The 22,581-nt window shown below is 30.5% G+C and overlaps 1 protein-coding gene across 2 annotated transcripts; it reads right to left on the reverse strand.

Annotated features, from left to right (window-relative positions):
- Positions 1 to 3,650: 3,650 nt before the first annotated feature.
- On the reverse strand, positions 3,651 to 18,827 carry LOC113520409 (facilitated trehalose transporter Tret1-like). Of its 2 annotated transcripts, none has more exons than XM_052898137.1 (8): positions 18,722 to 18,827; positions 15,831 to 16,021; positions 14,912 to 15,047; positions 9,805 to 10,015; positions 7,841 to 7,997; positions 6,931 to 7,323; positions 5,737 to 6,023; positions 3,651 to 4,662 (listed from the first exon to the last, which is right to left on the reverse strand). In XM_052898137.1, exons 2-8 carry the CDS (start codon positions 15,894 to 15,896, stop codon positions 4,350 to 4,352), a joined length of 1,563 nt encoding a protein of 520 aa, XP_052754097.1. In that variant the 5' UTR covers positions 15,897 to 16,021; positions 18,722 to 18,827; the 3' UTR covers positions 3,651 to 4,349. The 2 variants fall into 2 exon arrangements, with proteins under 2 accessions (XP_052754097.1, XP_052754096.1); XM_052898136.1 differs by having other exon boundaries at positions 3,655 to 4,662; positions 9,787 to 10,015.
- Between the last annotated feature and the right edge of the window lie 3,754 nt (positions 18,828 to 22,581).

Consider the following 22,581-nt stretch of genomic DNA (forward strand, 5'->3'; position numbering starts at 1 on the left):
CCTCTTCGTTTTAATACTTCAAATAAGACAATTTTAAATTTTGTTTCACAAAGAAATATCGATTTTAATAGTGGAACAACTAGATATTTTGATTTAAAAACTAAACTACTGATGGATTTTGTTAAAATGTCTAAAGGACCAATCTGAAAGTATATACTTGTTATTTGTCTTTTTATTTGAAAGGATATCATTTCACTTAAATATAATAATAATAATCTTTATTGTTTATAATTTAAATTGGACATATTAAAAGATTTAATATACAATGGTGGACTTATGCCATAAAGGGATCTCTTACAGTCAACCTTTGAGGAGCTGAAAGAAAACTATATACCGCATATAAATGGTCGTATATACTGGAAGACACCTAGATTACGCATACACCTAGGTTACATGTACGCTTGTCGGTAGAGTCGGAAGTCTCTGGAACAAGCGTACATACATGCAAAGGCGAATTATGGACAAGCATGAACTAAGAGATGTACATAGATAACTGCCTATGGCACTCGGTTTCCTCTACTTTTCTGGCAAGGGGCTTTGTTTTAAGATATTTAGATAATAAATAAATAATAACTTAGATCTATTTGCTAAGTTACACACTTTTGTAAGAGAAAAAAAAAACTAAGAATAGAGGATATATATATATATATATATATATATATATATATAGATATATATATATATATATATATATATATATATCAAGGACAATAAAAATTGCGCTGTTAAGCTTGTGCTATAAAGGTTTTATTTGCGAGTACTTACTTATGTTATAATACTTATAACTTTATTTTCTAATACTAATTATTATTATTAAATATTTGTTTTGTAGTAAGACCTTCTGTGACGCTGTTCAGATAACACTATTTTGTCTAACAGTGCTATATAAATAAACACATTTTACAAAACTGTGTCTTTGTGATTAAATAATAATGAGTCAGCATATTATTGTTGTCTAGCGATAATTTTGTATAGCTAGACAACTGTAATAAAATATATAATTTTAAATTTTATTTTTAATAATATACTTAGATTGTCTTTTTTTAGACATGACTAGATGGTAGACGAGATTTTGTAATAAATACCTTGAACAATAACACACATTCACACATTCACACTGTATAATCCAAGTTCAACTTTTAAATTAAGACGAATAATATTTGGCTGTCCGCTGTTTATTTATTTAATAAGGTACACCTACAACTTTATACATTTTACATTCTATGTAATCAACAAACACAAAAATAACTTTGCCTAATGTAAAAGTGTTAAAACAGGCGATTATCGCATGCACTTTCCTTAACAATGAGAAATAAACACTTTAAGAGTTTATGTCTAAAATTTTCCTTAATAAATTATATCTGTCGTTAGTGGGTCCGAAGTTGATGTCAATCAGATCGCTGTGGGCGTTTAGAATTCTACATAATGTGGGTACAAGCGAATTGGATCCTAACACGGTTTTGCTTAACGGAGGACATAAAGGTGTTATCTGTTTTCGAAGTGTTATAGAAAGAACACGAAAGTTTAATATTTATATAGCTTATATTAGAGCTGTATACTATATAATAGAGCCTCGATAATCCAAATACCCAAAATTTACATGTTATTCGGATCTACAGAGCGTATGGATTACAGTATGTAAGGTATGTTGAAAGGTGTTTTTTTTAATATATAATATGATATAAAGTACGCACAAGGGCCCAAATGAGAAGTTAAGTGCGGAAAAAAGATTCCAGTTTATAATTTTGCATGATATAATGATGGCTAAATTTGTAATTTATCCGCACTATTGTATTATAAAATAGCCAAATTATTAGCGGGAATATAAGGCAACATTAGAAAAAATGCAGCAACCTTATTACTTGGTGCCGTTATATATTATTGTAGGTTAAAATGATCTGGTAAAAAAGCCCACCTTGGTAAATGGATTCAAAAGAATATTTTTACGGAATTAAAAATAAAAAAAAAATAATATAAACACTCATTATTTTAATTTTTATATGCCTTATAAATTATTTGACATGGCAATTTACTAATTTACTAAGTCACATTGGTAAATCCTAAGATACTGGTAAAATCATGGTTGGGCTTTTACAGTAACATCTACACTTCATCAGAGAAAAACTGTACAAAAGTCGTTTGCTTGGCCACCTCTGTTCCATTCGTGTTTCTACCGTAAAGCAGTTGTTTGTATGACTGTGTTTCGGTTTAAAGGGTGGGATATAGCAGTGAACTTACAGGGTACAGTGGAATAATTCCTTAGTCCTCAGGAATGCCAACGCATGGGACGTATCATTGGCGAAACAGTATACTCTGTTATGTTCATGGTACTGCTCATGTCTATAGGCGACGGTTACCACTTTCCATCAGGTGGGCCGTCAGCTTGTTTGCTATTCTAAGTTGCATAAAAAATCCCTTAAACACCAGTCAACAAATATAAAAATGTTTAAAGAAAGTGTAGTTGAAGGTTTTTGTATTTTTTTCAATATTCTGGGTGAAAAGTTAAGCATTGTACAATAATTTTAAGGTGAACTATTTATATACCTTTTAAAGTACAGGCGAATTCCCTTTCTCCATATGTATACTAAGAAGGAGTATTAGTCTCTATGGCTTTAGTGTAATTGAATTTTTTGTTTAGTATTTTTCTTAATTTCATTTTATAAAATCAATACTTGGAATAACTTTGTTTCCTTGGTCTGCTAAGTGGTTTATAAATAAAAAAATAATAATTCGTTTTATAATAGTCGCTTTAGGTTCTGTTAATTAAAAAAATATTCCATTTTCGATCTATTTTTCCTGTACTAATATGCCTTTGGCTAATAAATTACCATTTTCTATTAGGTTGAATGTTAACAGTCTATATAACTTTAGATTAGAGTTATCATTATGGCCTAATATAAAGATTATTTGCAGATGATTTCATTGTGTTTTCTACAGTGATTAATCGCTCGTAGTATTAGTCGTAACTTACGTTTTTGTATCGTTTTTATTTCATGCTGCAATGTAAGTATTTGTAATACTTTATGACATTATGCTTAGATATTTTACTAAATAGTATATACAGAAAATTACAGGACATGGGCTTATAGTCCTGTAGAACGGCAATGCATGCATCTTAGTTTATTCTGAGATATCTATAGATATCTATATATAACCTAATCTCAATGGAAATGGGATCTTTAATTTAATATTCAATAGAATTTATTACAATCTAGTTCCACAAAAGAACCAAAGTGACCAGCATAGTCCAAAGGATACGCAAGTTGAAGTGGCAATGGGTAAAACGTCGGTTCCGCCGATAAGGAAGAAAGGTTCTTAAGTTGCGACTTTGTACTGTGCCAGTGGACACAGGTAGCTCAGGACCATTGCTTATGGCAGCCTATGGGACAGGCCTACGTTCAGCAGTGAATAGATTATTGTAATATGATAATGATGATGATTAGAATCTACTTCAGAAAAATACCATTCCCTTTAGAAATAATGAAATTTAATTAGAACGGTATTACGGTCTCGTATTGAAGATATTGTTTGAAATTGATGCACAAAATTTTAATGTAAACCAAATACCAAATCCAAACCTGAACTTGATATTCACTTTGATAGTTCATGTTTAAATTAAAAAGTTGATTACCTCGCCATTGTGTTTTATTTATTTATAATTTAATTTAAATTGAAATGATTTTATCATAAGTTCCATTATATGTGTATATAATTAATATTTTTATTTATTTGATAACTTTTAATAATTTAATTCAATTTTAATGTGTCTCGAACATAAAGCATGCCGTGGTTACCTTTACCTAAATGTAAGAACAGTTAGCCCTAATGTGGATTATATTGAAATGCTTCGCTGTATCTTATGTTGGTAATCCTATAAACAAATAAGGTTTTAACTTTAATACGTCTAGATATTGTAAAAGGCGAATCAGACATCATATAGTGCCATGTACGAGTTAAGAGGTTTTGGCTAAATTAAATCTACATATTTAGAGATTTCCATTTGTTTGTTTTAAAAGAGTAAAACTTTATATAAAACTATAATTCAAGCCTTAATACTGATTGTTTCTTTCTTTTTTTCTTTCTTATTTTTTTTATATATATTTTTATACCACAAAAGTGATAAACAAGCATACAGCCTGTCTGCTGGTAAACGATCACTGTAGCCTATGGACGCCTGCAAGACTAAAGATGCCACGTGCGCGTTGGCGACCTTCAAGAAATCTTTCTTCTTCTTAATTCAATTCTTAATTAATTTTTAATTCAATTTTTTCTTCTTAGCCTCCATTTACAATAATAATGTAATTAATTGATAAATAATGCAATATTTTTGTATTATAATATTTTATTTTTCAATTGACTAGCATTGGTTTATCTGCATCTTGATTGTCTTTTGGTTTCTTTCTAAATGAATTAATTAAACAATCGTCAGCATACACCCTTTTATTCCCTTTAAAGTATGCTTCTATTTCTGCCAAAGATTTACGCTCAGTCTCAGGTAAGAACAGGTATAAATATATAGTGCCGGCTATACCGAATGCTGCGTAGAAGGCAAATGTACCACTAAGGTGGAATAATGTCTCCAAGTTGTAATTGGTTTTCGTTGCAACAAAATATACAACATAGCTATAAGCAGCTGCAATACTGGTGGCGATACCGCGACTCCTGCAATAATATAATTTATGACTTTAAATAAAAAATAAAAAACTGAAGTAGATGTAATTAGCTTATTTTAGCAAGCACTACTACATTAATATTTTACAAAAGTAATATGTTAGAATTTATAAGTGCTGTGACATACATGGTTACTAATATCATAAATGTGAAAGTGAGTTTGTTTGTTTGTTATCTTATAGTTCCTTAACGGCTTGTACACGTACTGATGGAAAAGAATATAGGCTATTTTTTTATCCCGGTCAGTAAAAAATATATCCCGGCTACATGGACTTAGTTGAGGATAAAAGCAAGTAATTTATATCATAGATTAAGAGATACATAATAATATTTCAGTTTAAAAGTAAAAAAAAAACACTGTAAACATTGACACAAGAGGCATTATAAAATAAAACAAAAATCAATAAATAAATAATAAAAATTGAAAAAAAAACAAAAGAAAATATGGTTATTTGTATCTAAGAAGTACCAAGAACAAAACAATATCTTTCCTGATTATATTAATGTTAATATTTATAAACGATGGTCACTTTTAATCATTATATTACCCCAAAATATGTATATAATTATCGTAATAGCTGTTACCGTGGCTTTACCCATGTGAATCAATACATAAAGTACCCCATTTGTTAATTTAATATGTAACATGTTCGTGTACCAAAATTGTACCAAATTCAAATCCATTCAGCCGTTTAAGCTTGATTGAGTAACAAACATATAAACATCTTAACAAACTTTTATAAATATGTAATTATTAAAATTGTCCGACTTAATTAATAGTTAATTATGTTAATTGGAATAAATAAAAAAATTAAAATTGTGTAAAATGTAAAAATATTTGTTAAGTTTTATCATTGATATGCATGTATATTCTTAATTTTTTATGTATTTATTATTAGGTCTTTTATTGCAGCAGTTACAAAAGTTTCAAAAGGTAGTAAAACGCAAAATTTGACATTTGTTTGTAAGAGTCTGGTGCTCAGCTAGATTAAAACCTGTATAACAGGTCATCAGATCATAATTATGTGTTTCACAAGTAAATTATCTGATATTGGATTTGATTACCTGAAAGAGAAGACTTCAGATAACAGCACCCAGGGAATTCCCAAGCTGTTAAAAAAGACTAACAGTATAAGTAGCACGAGTGGTAAAATATCTTCATTTTTTGGAAACGTATTTAGCTCATATGAGCACACATCTGGTGCTAGACTCGTGGCAGCATAGATGCTAATGGCGAGACAGCAGAGGGCGTTGCAGAGAAGCGCGCTAAGAATCAATTTTCTCTTGCCAATATATTTGATTATAATAGCTGCCACGAAATTTATTGGTATTAATGCAGCTCCGACGAAAACCTGAAGTAAAAATGACAACTTATTGATATAATTATTGATTAATTTTTAAATTTATATAATTTGAATTTATGGTATAAAATAATATTGCGTGGTCCCGACATAGAATTAGCTACGCTTTTCTTTCCCATAGGTGGTGTGAGAGGCGACAAGGGAACTAAATGGTCAAGGGATGAGCAGTAGCGTTCCTCTTAAAACATCACCAAAGTCTATCTGCGGTTGTCAACTTGTCAAGCGTGGCAACTACTGGCAAACCCTTTCTTATGGGGGAGGCCTATGTTCATTAGATGAATATAATTTTTTTATTTTTTTTTTAATATATTCGAAGATATGGACGATATCGAAGTGAGTGATGACCTTTATTCTGTCATCAATGTCCAGAGAAACCCAATATATAGATATCAAATTGATATCATATTATCCATGCCTAGTAATCAGTCTTAAAACTTGGCGTGAATTTACTGGGTACAGAGGAATAACACCTGAGTCCTCAGGAATGGCAACGCATGGAGGGTATCATGGGCGAAACAGTATACTCTGTTATGTCCATGGTACTGCTCATGTCTATAGGCGACGGTTACCACTTTCCATCAGGTGGGCCGTCAGCTTGTTTGCCATTCTAAGTTGAATAAAAAAAAATCTTTCAACGACCTTTCCTATTTTACCTAAAATTATCACCTAAAACGTAGATCATTGTTTTTTTATTTATAAATTTTAACTGTCATTTTGTTAGTATGATAATTCTTACTTATACCATATCCATGGAGCGTTTTAAAATGTAGAAGTCACATTATATTTGGGCTAGAGACGTTGCATTGTATCTCGGTTTATCAACAGACCTCAATCGTAGACGAAACCGCGAGTAAAAACTAGTTTTTTTTTACATATTATTTAGAAATTGTATGCTTACCACAATGACTTTAGAGTCGTATTTCATGCCTAAAGCTTTACAAAAATTTACCATATTTGGTCTAATTGCCATAAATCCACTCATTGAATGAAATAAGAAATATGCCATCACTAGTAACAGTGGCTTTGTCGTTTCTTTGACTAGTAATATATATTTAACTTTATATTTAATCTTTTGGAAGATATTCATTCTGGAATGTTCGCAATTTGTTGTTTCACTTTTTTGTTCCTTGATACAAATCATACATTGTTGAATTTGATCACCATATTGAATTAATTTATCAAATTCTTCTTTGACATCTTCTGGCTTTACCCAACCTCTGAGTCGACAAAGCGATTGTAGTGCTTCCTTTTTACGACCTTTTGACAATAACCAAACGGGAGTTTCTGGTACCTAAAACGAATTACATTGAGTATATTTGTTAGGTAATAATTTCTAAAACTAATCACTAAAATTACGTATTGCAAAATCTTTTAATAAGGGACCGTTTACTTTATGTACATTTTCAACCAAATGTTTACAAGTATAATATATATAGTAATATAGCTAGGCATATCGGGGTTTAAAAAAACCGCACTGATAAAATATTTCATAGCTTATATTTTTTTTATGTGCGAGGGTTTATATTACCTATTTTATCATGGGAGAGGGAATTATTAACAATAAGGTTTAGTATCCCCATCGAATCTTATATAAACCAACGTGGTTACTTACTGATAAACTCATTACAACGTACTAACTGACTTAACTGCGTCCTCATCTATCATTCTTAATTGGCGCTTCGCCAGTGTATACCAGTAACGTTGGTGGGATTATTCTATTTCTAAAAAACACCTTTATCCTAATAATTAAGATAATAATTATATCTTGCCCTTTATACTTAATTTACATAAAAATATGAATAACATACAAGCAAGACTAGCAGCATGGTTAGTAAAGGAACTGTGAGAGCGACCAGCGCAGCTTGTCTCCAAGGTAACACAGTTCCTAGCAAGTAAGCGACGAAGATGCCTGCAGAGGTGAAACCATTTGTCAGAGTCGTGAGCAAGCCTCGGAGTGATGGGTCACTGAAAGGAATAACAGAAAAAAAATTAGGACTTCTAAACACCTTGATGATTTCTTTTTTTACTTCTCTTTTTATTTCTCCTCTCTAAATAATAATTGAGACTCTGTTTTACCACAAAATATTGATTTCAATCATGGTATAACCAGTTATTTTAATTTGAAATTAGACCATTGAATTAAATTTAATAAAATTTCTATCCTTTTAGAGAAAAAAATGGACTCGTAAAAAATACTTTCATCTAATGTATGACTATAGGAGTCGTGCAATAAATGATTTCAATTTGTATTTAAAATAAAAAAAAATCCAAATCGGTTTATAAATAACGGTGTATTAAAATAACAAACATAAAACATACAACCAAATTGAGTATATATATATAATATATATATATATATATAATGTATGTATAGAATATGAATCTCTTACTATTTAAAGTCGGTTGAAAAGAAAGTTGAAGAAAGAAGATCTAAATTCCAAACGTCATTAGTCACTAAGCAAAATTTTATATACATATACACAATAACTCTGAATCATACTGTTCAACAATTCGTCAACTTTACTTTGGACATTTTATTGCATAAAATATGAGATTATTATTGTTCCAACAATGAGTTTCCTTTAAATATGATCTAGGGAATTCCGTACAAATGTATAATGAGGAAATATATTATCAGATTTATTCTATCGTCCAGATAGTAACGGTGTGTTTAAAGGAAACGAAATAGTACGATCAGATTTCGAGAGGCGAAGTAAAGATAAGGTTGTTTATCATTGTTGTGTGATTTATAAATGATTATAATCTCTCAGAGATAGACTTTTGATTCATAAAAAAACTAAAACAGTATATAAGTATTACCGTGGTACTTACATACAAGCTGAAAAACCTAAGGAAACCGCAGTAGATATTTCCATTTTTTTTTTATAATATTTAAATAGATAGATACTCTTTATTGTTTCCTCCAAAAGCTTATAAAAGATAAGATAAGATATATTTATTTAACAAAGTATGTTTGTATTAGCACAGAATTTATCATTGCTTCCTACACTAGGCTGAGCCTGTCCTGTAGGAAGCAGTATTCGTGTTATCATATACATGCATATAGATATTAAACATAGGCTTTTTAGCAGTACTGACAATTGTGAAACTAATTTATATAATGCAATTCTTATGATTTTTGTTTTTTTTTTTAAGATCTTACCACCAATACACATGTATAAATAAGTATTATGAATGAGTGTGTGTGAATGCGTGTGTGTGTAGTTTATGTGGTGTGTGTATAATAATAGTAAACTTATTATAGATATAAACAATTACAAGAAATGATCACAGTGAGAAAACAATGAGCGTATTGCCAGATAAGCTGGCATAGTGCAGTCTACTCACAAAGTAGAAAAATCTCATTTCGGGTGATTGCATTCATAGATCAGAATGATCCCTGTGGTTTTTCAAAATGGTGTGGTCACATGAAAAATTTGAGGTTCACCAGATCGAAAGTTGTAACTGTTGCTTATAGACATGAACAGCATGGACATCACAATATGATGATGATGATGTCCATGGTAACGCTCATGTGTTGCCATTCTTGAGGACCATGGTCTTATGCTTCTGTACTTTCCTGCAGTACCCTGTAATTTCATTGTTATATCCTACCCTGTATTACGAAATATAGCATGCAAGTACTGCTGCTTTGCGGTTTGAAATACAGACAGAAAGGTATCTATGATCAGGTGTGTGTATACACTTCATCTGGTAGGCAGGTTGATAAGATCAAATTTAAACAAATGAATACCTTACTTCACCAACATACGTAATAGATGGTGCTTCCATAATACCGGTTCCAATGCCGAGAAGGGCATTTGCAATGAAGAGTGACGGCACATCCCATGCGTAGTGCATCAGTAGCCATGCAATAACGTGCGGTATGTTCACGAGGAATAGAGCTCGCTTTCGACCGAAGTAGTCCAGCAGTGGACCCGAAAATAGACTGCCGAAAGGTTGGCATAGAAAAGCCATGCTTCCTGTAAAATAGTAATGCACTGAATATAAATAAAGTTGCTCATTTTGCAGTATATTTCAGAATCTTTTATGACAAATCGTTTAGTGTGCAAACTGTTCGACTATGAAATAGTCTACCAACTTCTATACAAATTATACAGTACCTACCCAGTTTTAAATGAAAAACTAAGGACTTCTTTATGAGCAAGTTGTAATATTCGTAATTTGTGTCTGATTAGGATACTCAAACTCTTTTTAATTTTTATTTTTGTAATAACCAATGTATTTATGTATTTGTATATATATTGTTAAACTATTTATAATTACTCTTCTCCTTCTAAAAGTAAGGAAGAGATCGCTCTTAGCGATTAGGCCGCTTATTGTTTTCTTAGTGTAATATTTTCTTGTAATTGTTTATATTTATAATACATTTTCTATTGTAATCTTATGGAGGAAGCAATAAAGAGTATTTATTTATCTATCTGTTTAAAAAAACAACTTTGCTCATAACAAATTATATTATTCTTAGTATAGTTAGCAGAGAACGAGCTGACAGGATCTATTAGTTGTGGGATTACTAGTTTCCATTATAGATTTTTTTTTTATAGTACGACATGTAGTCACATTGCTGTATAGTCCTGGCAGAGAATGGGCCAACCCTTCCTGTCCCGAGGTGACTAAGGGAATTTAATGGTTGAATGATAGCCAGCAGTGGCCCTCTTAAAACATCACCAAAGCCTTTCCGTTCATAACGAATCTAAGTTTTATTTTACTATAGTGATTTTTTCACGAAAGAAACCGCAAAATGAAGTTAGTTATGGACTATTGATACATAATGATTGCGAAGCGCCTGTGTTAATTGTTAGAGAAACAAAGCGGATCTAAATAAGTCTACATCCACTGCATGAACGGGTGTTCTGTTTTATTTTTTAATGGGTGATAATGGAATGATTGCCCCGCTTGTGCTATCGATATACAATGACGGGGCACCAGTGACTGATAGGTGAGGATGAAACAGGTCAATTGACCCACAGTGACGAATTCATAACATTTTAATCAAGATGGTTTCCAGGGGAAAACCGGGTGAAGGTCGACCAGATAAAGTATATTGCTAGCAATGGGGCTGTTAGATTTCCACTACTAACTTTCCCCTAGGTGTCATGTTACTTCTATACTACACATCTTGCGGTTTCCATAGTATTTAACAAGCTTCTAATAACTGCTCTTGACAATAACTCTGTATAGGGGGGAAAGGGATTGTTAGTAATGGAGACTAAGAATACCATTGCTAGCTATATACCCAACCAGGTCGACCTCCTCGTGGTTCCCCCTGGAAACTATCATGGTTAATTTCTGATGAATTCATCATGATGGGCTAACTGGCCTGTTTTCATTCTCATCTATCACCCTTCACTGGTGCTCCGCCAGCGTATCCCGTTAGCGCGGGCGGGGTTGCCATTCCATTTTCACCTATCAAAAAAAACCCTGTATAAGTTAGAATTACTTGTAACTATAACTGTATACTTCGCGTGTTGTATTGTGATATGGGTAACAGTTCACATTCGTGCAGTATTTACTGTATTGCGTGATATTTCTGGAATTTAAATGTATGTTCCAATATTAATAACTAAAATCTTTACTAATATTATGAGAAATATTTATAATGAGAATATTATATTATATAATGAGAAAGTGAGTTTGTTTGTTTCTTACCACTTAACGCCTTAAAAGTTTAACTAATTCCAATTAAATTTAATATACAGGGATATGGGATGGAGTAAGATAGCGACGGTTACTACTTTCCATCAGGTGGACGGTCAGCTTGTTTGTCATTTTAAATTGCAGAAAAAAAAGATACAGGCTAATTTTTATTCCGGTCAAGTGGACGAAGTCGCGAGTAAACGCTAGTAAGTAATAATTACCTCTGGACATACTGCACAGCGCCATCTTGTTTCAAACTGAGTAGAGTTTTATTTTATTGCTTTAGATATTAGATAATAATTAAATGTTTTTCATGCATTAGGTATATTATTGGCTTTTACCCGCGACTTCGTCCGCGTGACCAGGATATGTTTACTGACCAGGATAAAAAAACTATATCTCCTTTTCCATCCCTTACATATATGCATCAAATTTCTTAGTGATTGGTTAAACCGTTATGCCCTTATAAGGTAACAAACACCACATTTATTATTACAATACTAGTAAGAATATATAGAAACTATCTAAACAAATAGTCATACTCATTAATATAAATGTTTTTATTGTACAAACAAACAGACAGACTGGATAAAAAGTCATAGATGCCTATGTAGGTAAAAAAAGAAAAAAAAAATTATTCAAGTAAAATTAGATTTAAGCACTATATAAATAATAAGTTTGTTTGAACACAAACTACTATAGTAGTATATATATTATACAACTTAGAATGGCAAACAAGCTAACGGCCCACCTGATGGAAAGTGGTAATCGTCGCCTATAGACATGAGCAGTAACATGGACATAAGAGAGTATACTATGCGTTTCCATTTCTGAGGACTCAGGTGTTATTCCACTGTACCTTATAAATTCACTGCTATATCCCACTCTTCAAACAGATACACAGCCACGCAAACAGAACTGCTACTCGGTAGAAACACGAATGGGACAGAGGTGCCCAAGCAAACGACTTTTGTACAAAGTCTCCCTCTAATAAAATTATATAATTAAAACAAATCAAATATAATTATAACGAATAAATCTGGTGTGTTTATCAGACTTTATATATATATATATATATATATATATATATATATATATATATTTATTTCTTTCCTCTGGAAACCATCTTGTTTAAAATATTATGAATTCGTCACTGTGGGTCAATTGACCTGTTTCATCCTCACCTGGGTAATCATTCCATTTTCTATAAAAAAAAAAACAGAAAAATTGTCACTACTATTGACGTTTATAACAAAACATTTGAACGTCTATCTAAGCCGTATCGTATAGTTTTTGTTACATCATACCTTATCATTAGATTATTCTATATTCACACATACCTACTTACCTATCTACTTCTTGTTTATGTAAAAGATTCAAACACAAAAATAAATATAATAAATATAGAGAGGCCACAGTCGTCCCGCGTTAAAATATATGAACCTAACACATTTCTCAGTCATTTAATAACTATTTATATATGTAATTGTAGAACGAGATTTTAATGAACTTCCTGGATCATACTATAAAAATAATTTAAAATACTGGTTAAATAAACTTCATTTGGAATTTTGTACACCAAAATCTATATGTTACCTTAATAAATTTTATTATTATTTTTATTTTTAATAGACAGATAATTTTTTGATTAGACATAAACAGGTGACAGACACGCTTTTGTAGTAAGACGTCTAAATATATTTATTGAATGTCTGCCTATATCGAGGTTAACTTTTTTTATTGGAAATTGTACTATGTTTGTCGTTTCCAACAATTGTTTTGATTCCAAAAGTCTTTTTCGGGGCGAGTATAATACTTACCTCATACCGGTGTTAGGTTAACGTTAATTAAATTCTCTAATTAATTATCTAGTTGTATATTTAATATAGGTTTAAAAATAATCATAAGTTTTAATTATTTTGAAACGTTTTGATGAATTAAAAAACAGATGTCGCTGTTATTTTGACGTTTTCAGTGTGTATATTACACAATATCTTATCAATTTATAATTTAATAATTTTATTATCTTATTTTTCATAGTTTTATTTCACGTATTTATATTCATTTACAGACATAATGTTACGTAAAATAATAAGTAAAATAACTGAGGGATTAACAGTTAATACATGTATGAGTGAACAATGTTCCAATTTTGTTATTCATACAACAAGAATCACTTTTCTTACTCAATTAGGTTATCTTCTAAGTTATCGCAAATTAATCTCAGGTAACCAGTCACTAAACTCTGAACAAATATTACGGTGGTATTAAATGTGTTTACCTTAATCATTTTATAGACTAGATCTTATAAAATTTCAAAACTGCTGTTATTGTGTATTAAATAATCGTTGATGCTATAGATTGCCTGTATTTGGTGGGATTTGGCACTTATTTTTACAAGGTAAACCACTTTTATAATATTGAAATGGTAATCCTAAGCTATCGGTATACGCTGGCGGAGCACTAGTGAGAGCTGATAAGTGAATATGAAGTCCATCGTGAGAAATACTCCAAGTAATTAACCGCGATGGCCGTGTGGCCCCGGCATAGACTAGGCCAACCATACCTTTCCCGTGGGTATCGTAAGAGCCGACTAAGGGAGGGCGAGGGATGGGTAGCAACGTCCCTTTTAAAGACTGATTGTGGTTGCCAATTCGCCTGCCAAGCGTGGAAACTACTGACAAAACACCCTAAGGGGGAGCCCTTAGTTATGTTATTATGTTCAGCAGTGGACAGTTAAAGGCTGATATGATAACCGCGATGGTTTCTAAAAAGGACAGTACATAAGCTAATATAATTTAATAGAGTATATTGCTAACAATGGGGTCCTTAGTCCTTCACATAACTCCCTTGTAGAAGTAATAGGAACAAGTTCCCACTCACAAAGTTAAATTCGAAATAAAATGGTAACAGGATTTTGTTAAAATTTCCATAGAAATACTCATTAAACATTCAATCAATATATATATGTATATATATGGTCGAATAAAATATTTAATTTACAATTTCAATTTTATTAAGTATAAAAACATCAATAATTAGTTGTATCGCTCACGTAAATCAGTACATAAAGTATCCTATATGCTACGTTAGGATATAACCTACTTGTGTACCAAATTTCATTTTAATGCATTTATCCATCATTTCAAACTTTGTCATTTATACGAGTAGTATAATATTATAACAAGAATGTAATATTTATAAAATACAGTACTGACCGAACCAGGAAGCCTGTTTTTTGGTAATGCTAACTCCTTCCTTGGCATCCAATACGTCAGGTAGCACCATTGTCACAAAGCTGATCGACATCCCCAGTCCAATCAGAAGGAAGTCCAGCGCGAGGCATGCCAACACCTGAAGTTAATTATTAAATTAGATATGTAGATAAATTATGTACCATTACAAGCACATAATTTTTGAACTTATAGTTAATGATAGAGTCCTAAAAAAACTAAACTACCCAACTAATTTGGATAAAAATTTTATAGGACCAATCTGTAAGTAATCTGTACATCCTTTCAAAAAAAAAAAAGATTTTTTAAATATGTTTAAAATTGATGGAGTTATATGGTAACAAAAGAAAAAAAAACATACGAGTGAATTGGTTGAAATTTGGTAAAAAAAAAGATGTTTCGAGAACTCTAATTTTTTCAAAGTTATTTTACAGTCGTCTAATTTTGTATACTTAATTTTTCTAATTAGTACTATTATTATTAGTACGATTGAAGTTGAAAGAAGTTACTTTACCAGAGGCAGTTTGTATAAAAGTCGACTGCTTGGGTACCAATGTTCCATTCGTGTTTCTGCCGTGAAGCAGTTGTGCTTGCATGGCTGTGTTTCGGTTTGAAGGATGGCATATCTATATGCCAATGAAATTACAAGGTACAGAGACATAACACCATAGTCCTCAGGAATGGTAATGCATGAAGGTTATCATAGACAGCACAAATACTCTATTATAGGGGGGGAGGGATTGTTAGTAATGGGGAGTTTAGTCCACATTGCTATCAATATACCCTATCAGGTCGATCTCCACGCAGTGTGGCAACTACTGGAAACCCCCTCCCCCACGGGGGAGACTTATGTTCAGCAGTAACCAGTAAAGAGCTGACGTGATGATGATGATGAAAGACATACCTGTGATAATATAACTCTGCTGCGACTCACAGGTTTGCGCTCTTGACCATTCTGATTATTAGTCATATTAAAAAGTTATAACAACTTTTTAAAATAAAATTTCACAGGCAAAAGTATGATAAGGTGAAGTACGATCACGATTCTCATATCATTTGCTACTCATTTTGTCCAAGAAACACGCACTGTTATTCCTGCAAAGTAATGAAGACATTTTATCTGTTATTGCTTTATACTTTGTATATTATAATAACTTATAAGAAATACTGATAACTTGAAATGGTATGCGAATAAATTATACCTTTACATATTCATTTATTTATAAAGCATAAGCTGTCTGAGATAGTAATGCATTGCACCTTGCATAAAAGAATATTGTGTTAAAAATGAAATAATTCTTACACCAATTTCAAATAAACATTGCGAGTTAAATACAGGTTCAAAATATAGGGAGCTATCTTTATATATATATATTATAGAATATTTATATTATAAACTAGTTTTTGTCTGCGGCTTTGTTTGTGTGGATTTTGCAAGTAGAAAACTACTTCTAGATGGGGCATGACGGCTGACGGCCTACCTGATGGAAAGTGGTAACCGTCGCCTATAGACAAAGTACCATGGACATAACAGAGTATACTGTTTCGTCCATGATACCCCCCATGCGTTGCCATTCCTGAGGACTCAGGTGTTATTCTTCTGTACCCAGTAAATTCACGCCATATCCCACCCTTCAAACCGAAACACAACCATGTAAACACAACTGCTTCACGGTTGAAACACGAATGGGACAGAGGTACCCAAGCAATTGACTTTTGTACAAAGTCTCCCTCTGGTAGTCTATCTACTACTTATATATATTTACATGCATATTATAAAAATGTAATTAATTTAATTTTTGTGCAAATATCTACATTTTCACTGTAGCTTTGCAATACATATACGCCAACATTATGTATATACGCAGAAATCTTCAACTGTATCTAAAACAAAGATCTTAATAATCTTAATACTAGATACAAATCCAAACTTGCTGTTTCGAAGTATCATTTAGAAAATGTTAATAGATATTTTATGGGAATGGACATAAAATGTTATAATAAGATACCGAAGAAAATTTTGGATCTATTTTTTTAATAAGTCTATTATGTATTTAATAAACACGTATTGAACAAAGCCTGTTACACACTAAACAATTATTTGAATGACAAATGTGCATGGTGTTAGTGGATCATGCACGGGCTTTTATCGACCATGTAATTTTACACATAGTATATTTTTCACACATAATATTAACAAAGATTTAAAAGAGTATCTGTTGAGTTTCTCGCGGGTTCTTCTCAACAGATAACAACTTTTCGAACCCTGCATTCATAAAAAAAATTACAAATTAAAAAAGTAAATAGGTCTGTTTAATTAAAGATTAGATAACCATAAATTTGAAAATATATTTGCACAAAAATTAAATCATATTTTAATTATTTTTAAATAAATAATTTATATTTCTATCTGTACTTTATGTTATAACTATTATAAGATAATTTATGATGGGATTTACAAAGAAATTAATAGAAATTGCTAATATGGATAAGATAATGAAAACTGAATGATAACTATACCTGTGTAAAGGAAACTAGTGTTGTAAACAATTGTGCACTGTTTAATTCCATTGTATATATAAGATATATTACTTAACTAGTAATTATGGCCAAAAATAGTCTAAAATCATGTGAACAATTATAAAGGGTTGAAATAAACCTTATCGTTATTAAATTATGGTTCAAATTTAGCGTATTTGATTAAATATATATTTCGTTTAATGAACTCCAAACAATATAGTAGCGAATTGAGAAGAAGGTAAAAAGGACATGTTATTTTTGAAGTTATTTTAATAAAGAAAATATTAGTGATATGACTACAAAGTCGAAAAATATAATATTGTTGAATATAGTAATAGTTTGTATTTATTCAGATAAGTAATGACGTTTCTTTCTTTATTTATTTATTTAAAGAAACACCAACAGCATATTGCATTATAACCTATATAACAAACATTAAATATAATACAATATTAATACACATGCCTATTTACAACAGGTATTCACAACATTTACTTTAACATAGTTATACAGTGCGAGAAAATGAAGTAACAATTATAATGAATTAAATAACACTAGACTACAAATATTTTAAAAGTTGTGTTGTTAGTTATAGAAATAAACATGTAACCTAAGTTGAGAGCAATATTAGAAAATACGATTATAAGTAAATTCAATTAAAAAATATTAATATGTAATGTATAATATAAAATGTATATATATATATATATATATATATATATATATATATATATATATATATATATAATGATATTTAGAGTTACTTTTTATTAGATTATTGTACAAAGTGTTGACATCATCAATTGATATTTAAAAACACTATGAATAACCTAGATTGTAAAATAAAAACCATTAATCTCTTTTTAATAATCGAACATTATTCATAAAGAAAAATAAGTAGAAAATTAATATTTAAGCATCTGACTTCAAAAAGAGGTAGGTTCTTAATTCGGTTGTATTTTTATGTTTGTTACCTCATAACTCCAGTTATAGGCCGATTTGGAAAATTCTTTTATTATTTGAAATGTACTTTTAGATTGATTTCATAGAAATTTTATCAAAGTCTGTTTAATAGTTTTGTTTTTAAATAAAAATAACTGTATTTGCCACAATTGAAGTCAGTTTTATTTTATTAAACGTAATCTTATTATTTTGAATCTGTAGTACTAACACGATGCGTTCTATTGTTAAGTTGCTAAAGTTAGCTTTCAATTTATTAAAAAATTCAATTAAAAAAAAACACTATATAATACGTATTATAAAGATCTAACTAACCATATCGTTGTTAATGTTCGGTGGAATTTGGAAATTATCTATAAAAAATTAGAACACTTGTATTCTTTATCACTCGTGTTATACAATTGCACAATAGTTTTATATGTTTATTGTCATTTATAGAGGCTATAGTACCTGCGTAGTATCTTAATTATAGTACGTATAGTAAACAATAGAATAAATTAAAATCCAATTAGTTCTAAATAGATACGTTTAATTAATTTCATATTAAAGAAATCGTTAAAAGTCATTGACTCTTAATGATATTAAAAAAAATCAAGTCGTAATTTTAATTTGAGGCTCTATTATAACTTGCTATATTTTTTTGTAGTTAAATATGATTGCTTCATTATTATTATTTAGTGATATTATTATTTTTATTATTTATTTATTTATATTATATCCCAAATAGAGTTGACGTCAGGCAGGCGACCGGTCGTAAAACTATAAGCCAAATCCTTTTGTAATATGGATAAAAACATATTACGCCGACCCCAAATAATAATTGGGATAAGGGTAGGAAGATGATGATTATTTTTATTCACTTTAATATCACCAGTGACAAATAACATAAAGTGATTTTTCTCTCACGATGACTTAATGTCGCCGTTGTTATTGTTTGCCATTAAAAGTGAAATATGATTTTATGATAAGAGCGTGCGATAAATTACTTTAAAGGAGTGTGATAAACTCTATTTTTACTCGCTCTGTCTGTCTCGTAGTAGTAGTGTGCTCTCGCTTAGTCGGCCGTCTATTGTGATTTCACTGCTAACCGAGCGCAGCCGATGTTTCACGAATAAATCCGAAAGCAGAGACTGCGATTTCACTTTAAAGTGATTTGTAGCACTCTTCGAATTGCGATATATCTAGTGTGAAGTGTGATTGTGGCGTAGCATATGAAATTTCACTTATGACATCTGAAATATTCCAAGCCTATTAATTAGAAACCAAGGTTATCATTTATTTATTTAGGCATATCAACAATACAAATACATACATTGACAACATACAAACTAAATCGCATCAGTTACAGACCTATAAAACATTGAAATAATACGTTGACACAAGTTTTATGCAAATATACGTATATATTTACCAGAGGGAGACTTTGTACAAAAGTCGTTTGCTTGGGTACCTCTGTCCCATTCGTGTTTCAACCGTAAAGCAGTTGTGTTTGCATGGCTGTGTTTCGGTTTGAAGGGTGGGATATGGCGTGAATTTACAGGGTACAGAGGAATAACACCTGAGTCCTCAGGAATGGCAACGCATGGGGGGTATCATGGGCGAATCAGTATACTCTGTTATGTGCATGGTACTGCTCATGTCTATAGGCGACGGTTACCACTCTCCATCAGGTGGGCCGTCAGCTTGTTTGCCAGTCTAAGTCGTATAAAAAAAAATATGACATAACAAAGTATGCTGTTTCGCTCATTATACTCCCTATGCGTTGCTATTCCTGAGAACTAAGTTGTTATTCCTCTGTACCCTGTAAATTCACAGTCTAGGATATGAGTGTGAATTTACAGGGTACAGTACCTTCAAACCGACACATAGCTATGCAAACACAACTGCTTCACGGTTGAAACACGAATGGGACAGAGGTAACCAAGCAAACAACTTTTGTACAAAATCTCCCTCTAGTAATATTTGTGAATTAAACAGAAAATATAAAAAGGGATTTAATAAAAAAAGTTAGGGCTGAATCGAGTCAATAATTACATTGAGACAATGTTTCAACCTTAAGTGATTATAGCTGATCATGAGGTGTAATTAGGTTCACTTTATGCGGACTATTATAAGTGATTATCAATCTAGTAATAGGCGCGTGTAACCTCAATTAGTTTCTGTAAAGAGGAACTCTGAAGAAATATTTATTAACCTTTTTCTTTTGGGATTGTCAGTAATGGAGACTGAGAATCCCATTGCTAACAATATACCCAACCAGGTCGATTTCCTCGCGGTTCTCCCTGGAAACTATCATGGTTAATTCCTGATGAATTCATCGTGGTGGGCTGACTAGCCTGTTTTCATTCTCATCTATCACTCTTCACTGGTGCTCCGTCAGCATATACCGTTAGCACAGGCGGGATTACCATTTTCACCCATAAAAAAAACCTTTTTCTTTTTGAAGTCGGCTTAAAATTAAATTCTCAATTCGGTTGTATTTTTTATGTTCATTATAACTCCGTCAGTTATAAATCTATTTGGAAGATTTTTTTTTATCTAAAAAGGTATATTTATATATTGGTCTCATAGAAATTTTATGTAAATCGATTCAATAGTTTACTTTTTAAATTAAAATTACTGTTTTCACAGAAATTGATATCGATTTTTTTCTATGGAACATAATCTTTATAACTCTTAAATATATATTTATCGATCATTTAGTTCAGGGACGCACAAAGGTTTTATTATGTCAAATAAATCATCATAAGTCTCATCCTAAATGATTTTTTGATGAAACTCGAGGTCATATGTTTCCTGTCTGCCAGGTTTTAAAAAAAAGATAGCTTCTTATCGTAAGAACATTAACGACTAACATTCTTACTATATATATATATATATATATATATATATATATATATATATATATATATATATATATATATATATATATATATATATATATATATATATATATATATATATAACAAACAATTAATTTATAAGTGATAAAATTCTACGCAAAACCAACAGGCTCACTAGTCTAGTCTAGTTTTATAGTGAAAGATCTTTTCCTGTAATTTGTTATAACCTTAGATATTAATTTTTCTCGAAAAGATTGCAACTAAGATACAAACCTTAACCTAGTTTAGAAGGTTTGCCTTGCAGTTAATATCACATGATATGTAATTACCAGAAATCAATATGTAAGACTGAGAAATATGTGTTTGTTTCTTGTTTCTGTAAATAATTATTAACGCCATTCCTTAAAACTAGTGTTATTTATTTAATAATTTTAAAGAGTAATTAAATAAATTGCACCACTTAAATATAATACAAAATAATATACATATATACGTATATATATATATATATATATATATATATATATATATATATATATATATATATATATATATATATATACGCAAACAACTTGTACGACTTGTACAGAAACACTTTTAAATCATCATTTTTTATGAATCTTCTGCAAAGGTCGGAATGTTATCTAGTGAGAAAAACCCACAGGAAACTCAACAATTACTCTTTTAAATCTATGTTAACATTATGTATATTTATTTAAATATACTACGTCTAAAATTACATGGTCGTTAACGAACCCGCGCATGATCGACTAATACAATGTTTACAATGCACCTTTGTCATTTAAGTAATCATTTAGTGTATAATAATAAGTGTTTCTTTAAATTTAATAAATGTGGTTCCAAAATATCGTGTTATAATATTCAATGCCCATACCCATAAAAGACCTATTAACTTGTTTAAATGATATTTCGGTTCAGCATATTTGTGTTTTTATCTAGCATTATTACAAATATGTATAAAAAAGCAAATATGTCTATCTATTCAGGTCATATATCTAATTGAAATATAAATATCATAAATTTGTTTTATAAATATTTATTTTTACCTTTACTAAGATTTAAAAAATTCGCCAATTTTATCAATAATCACAATAATATTATTTAATTTTGATTTTAGAATATATGTAGTACTTCACTAATAGAAAGGCATTATTTTATTTTATACTTTCGAGACGTTAAAACTAGTATTAAAAACTTTTAAAATTTATCGAGTACAAAACAAATTCTTATAAAGTCTGGCATATAATAAATAGATGAGAAATGTATTTTTTAAACTTCGTTTAAAAAAAGAACTGAAACGTCACGTTCTGT

The sequence above is a fragment of the Galleria mellonella genome, unplaced genomic scaffold, assembly GCF_026898425.1.
Source record: "Galleria mellonella isolate WM207_F2 unplaced genomic scaffold, CSIRO_AGI_GalMel_v1 utg40, whole genome shotgun sequence".
Lineage (NCBI taxonomy): Eukaryota > Metazoa > Arthropoda > Insecta > Lepidoptera > Pyralidae > Galleria > Galleria mellonella.

Excerpts from the sequence above, each read along its gene's own strand:
- LOC113520409 (XM_052898136.1), bottom strand. The coding sequence starts at position 15,896 with ATGACTAATAATCAGAATGGTCAAGAGCGCAAACCTGTGAGTCGCAGC. Across the intron at positions 15,048-15,830 it reads GCAGAGTTATATTATCACAG|GTGTTGGCATGCCTCGCGCT; the intron begins GTATGTCTTTCA and ends AATTAACTTCAG. Across the intron at positions 7,998-9,786 it reads ACGTATGTTGGTGAAGTAAG|TGACCCATCACTCCGAGGCT; the intron begins GTATTCATTTGT and ends TATTCCTTTCAG.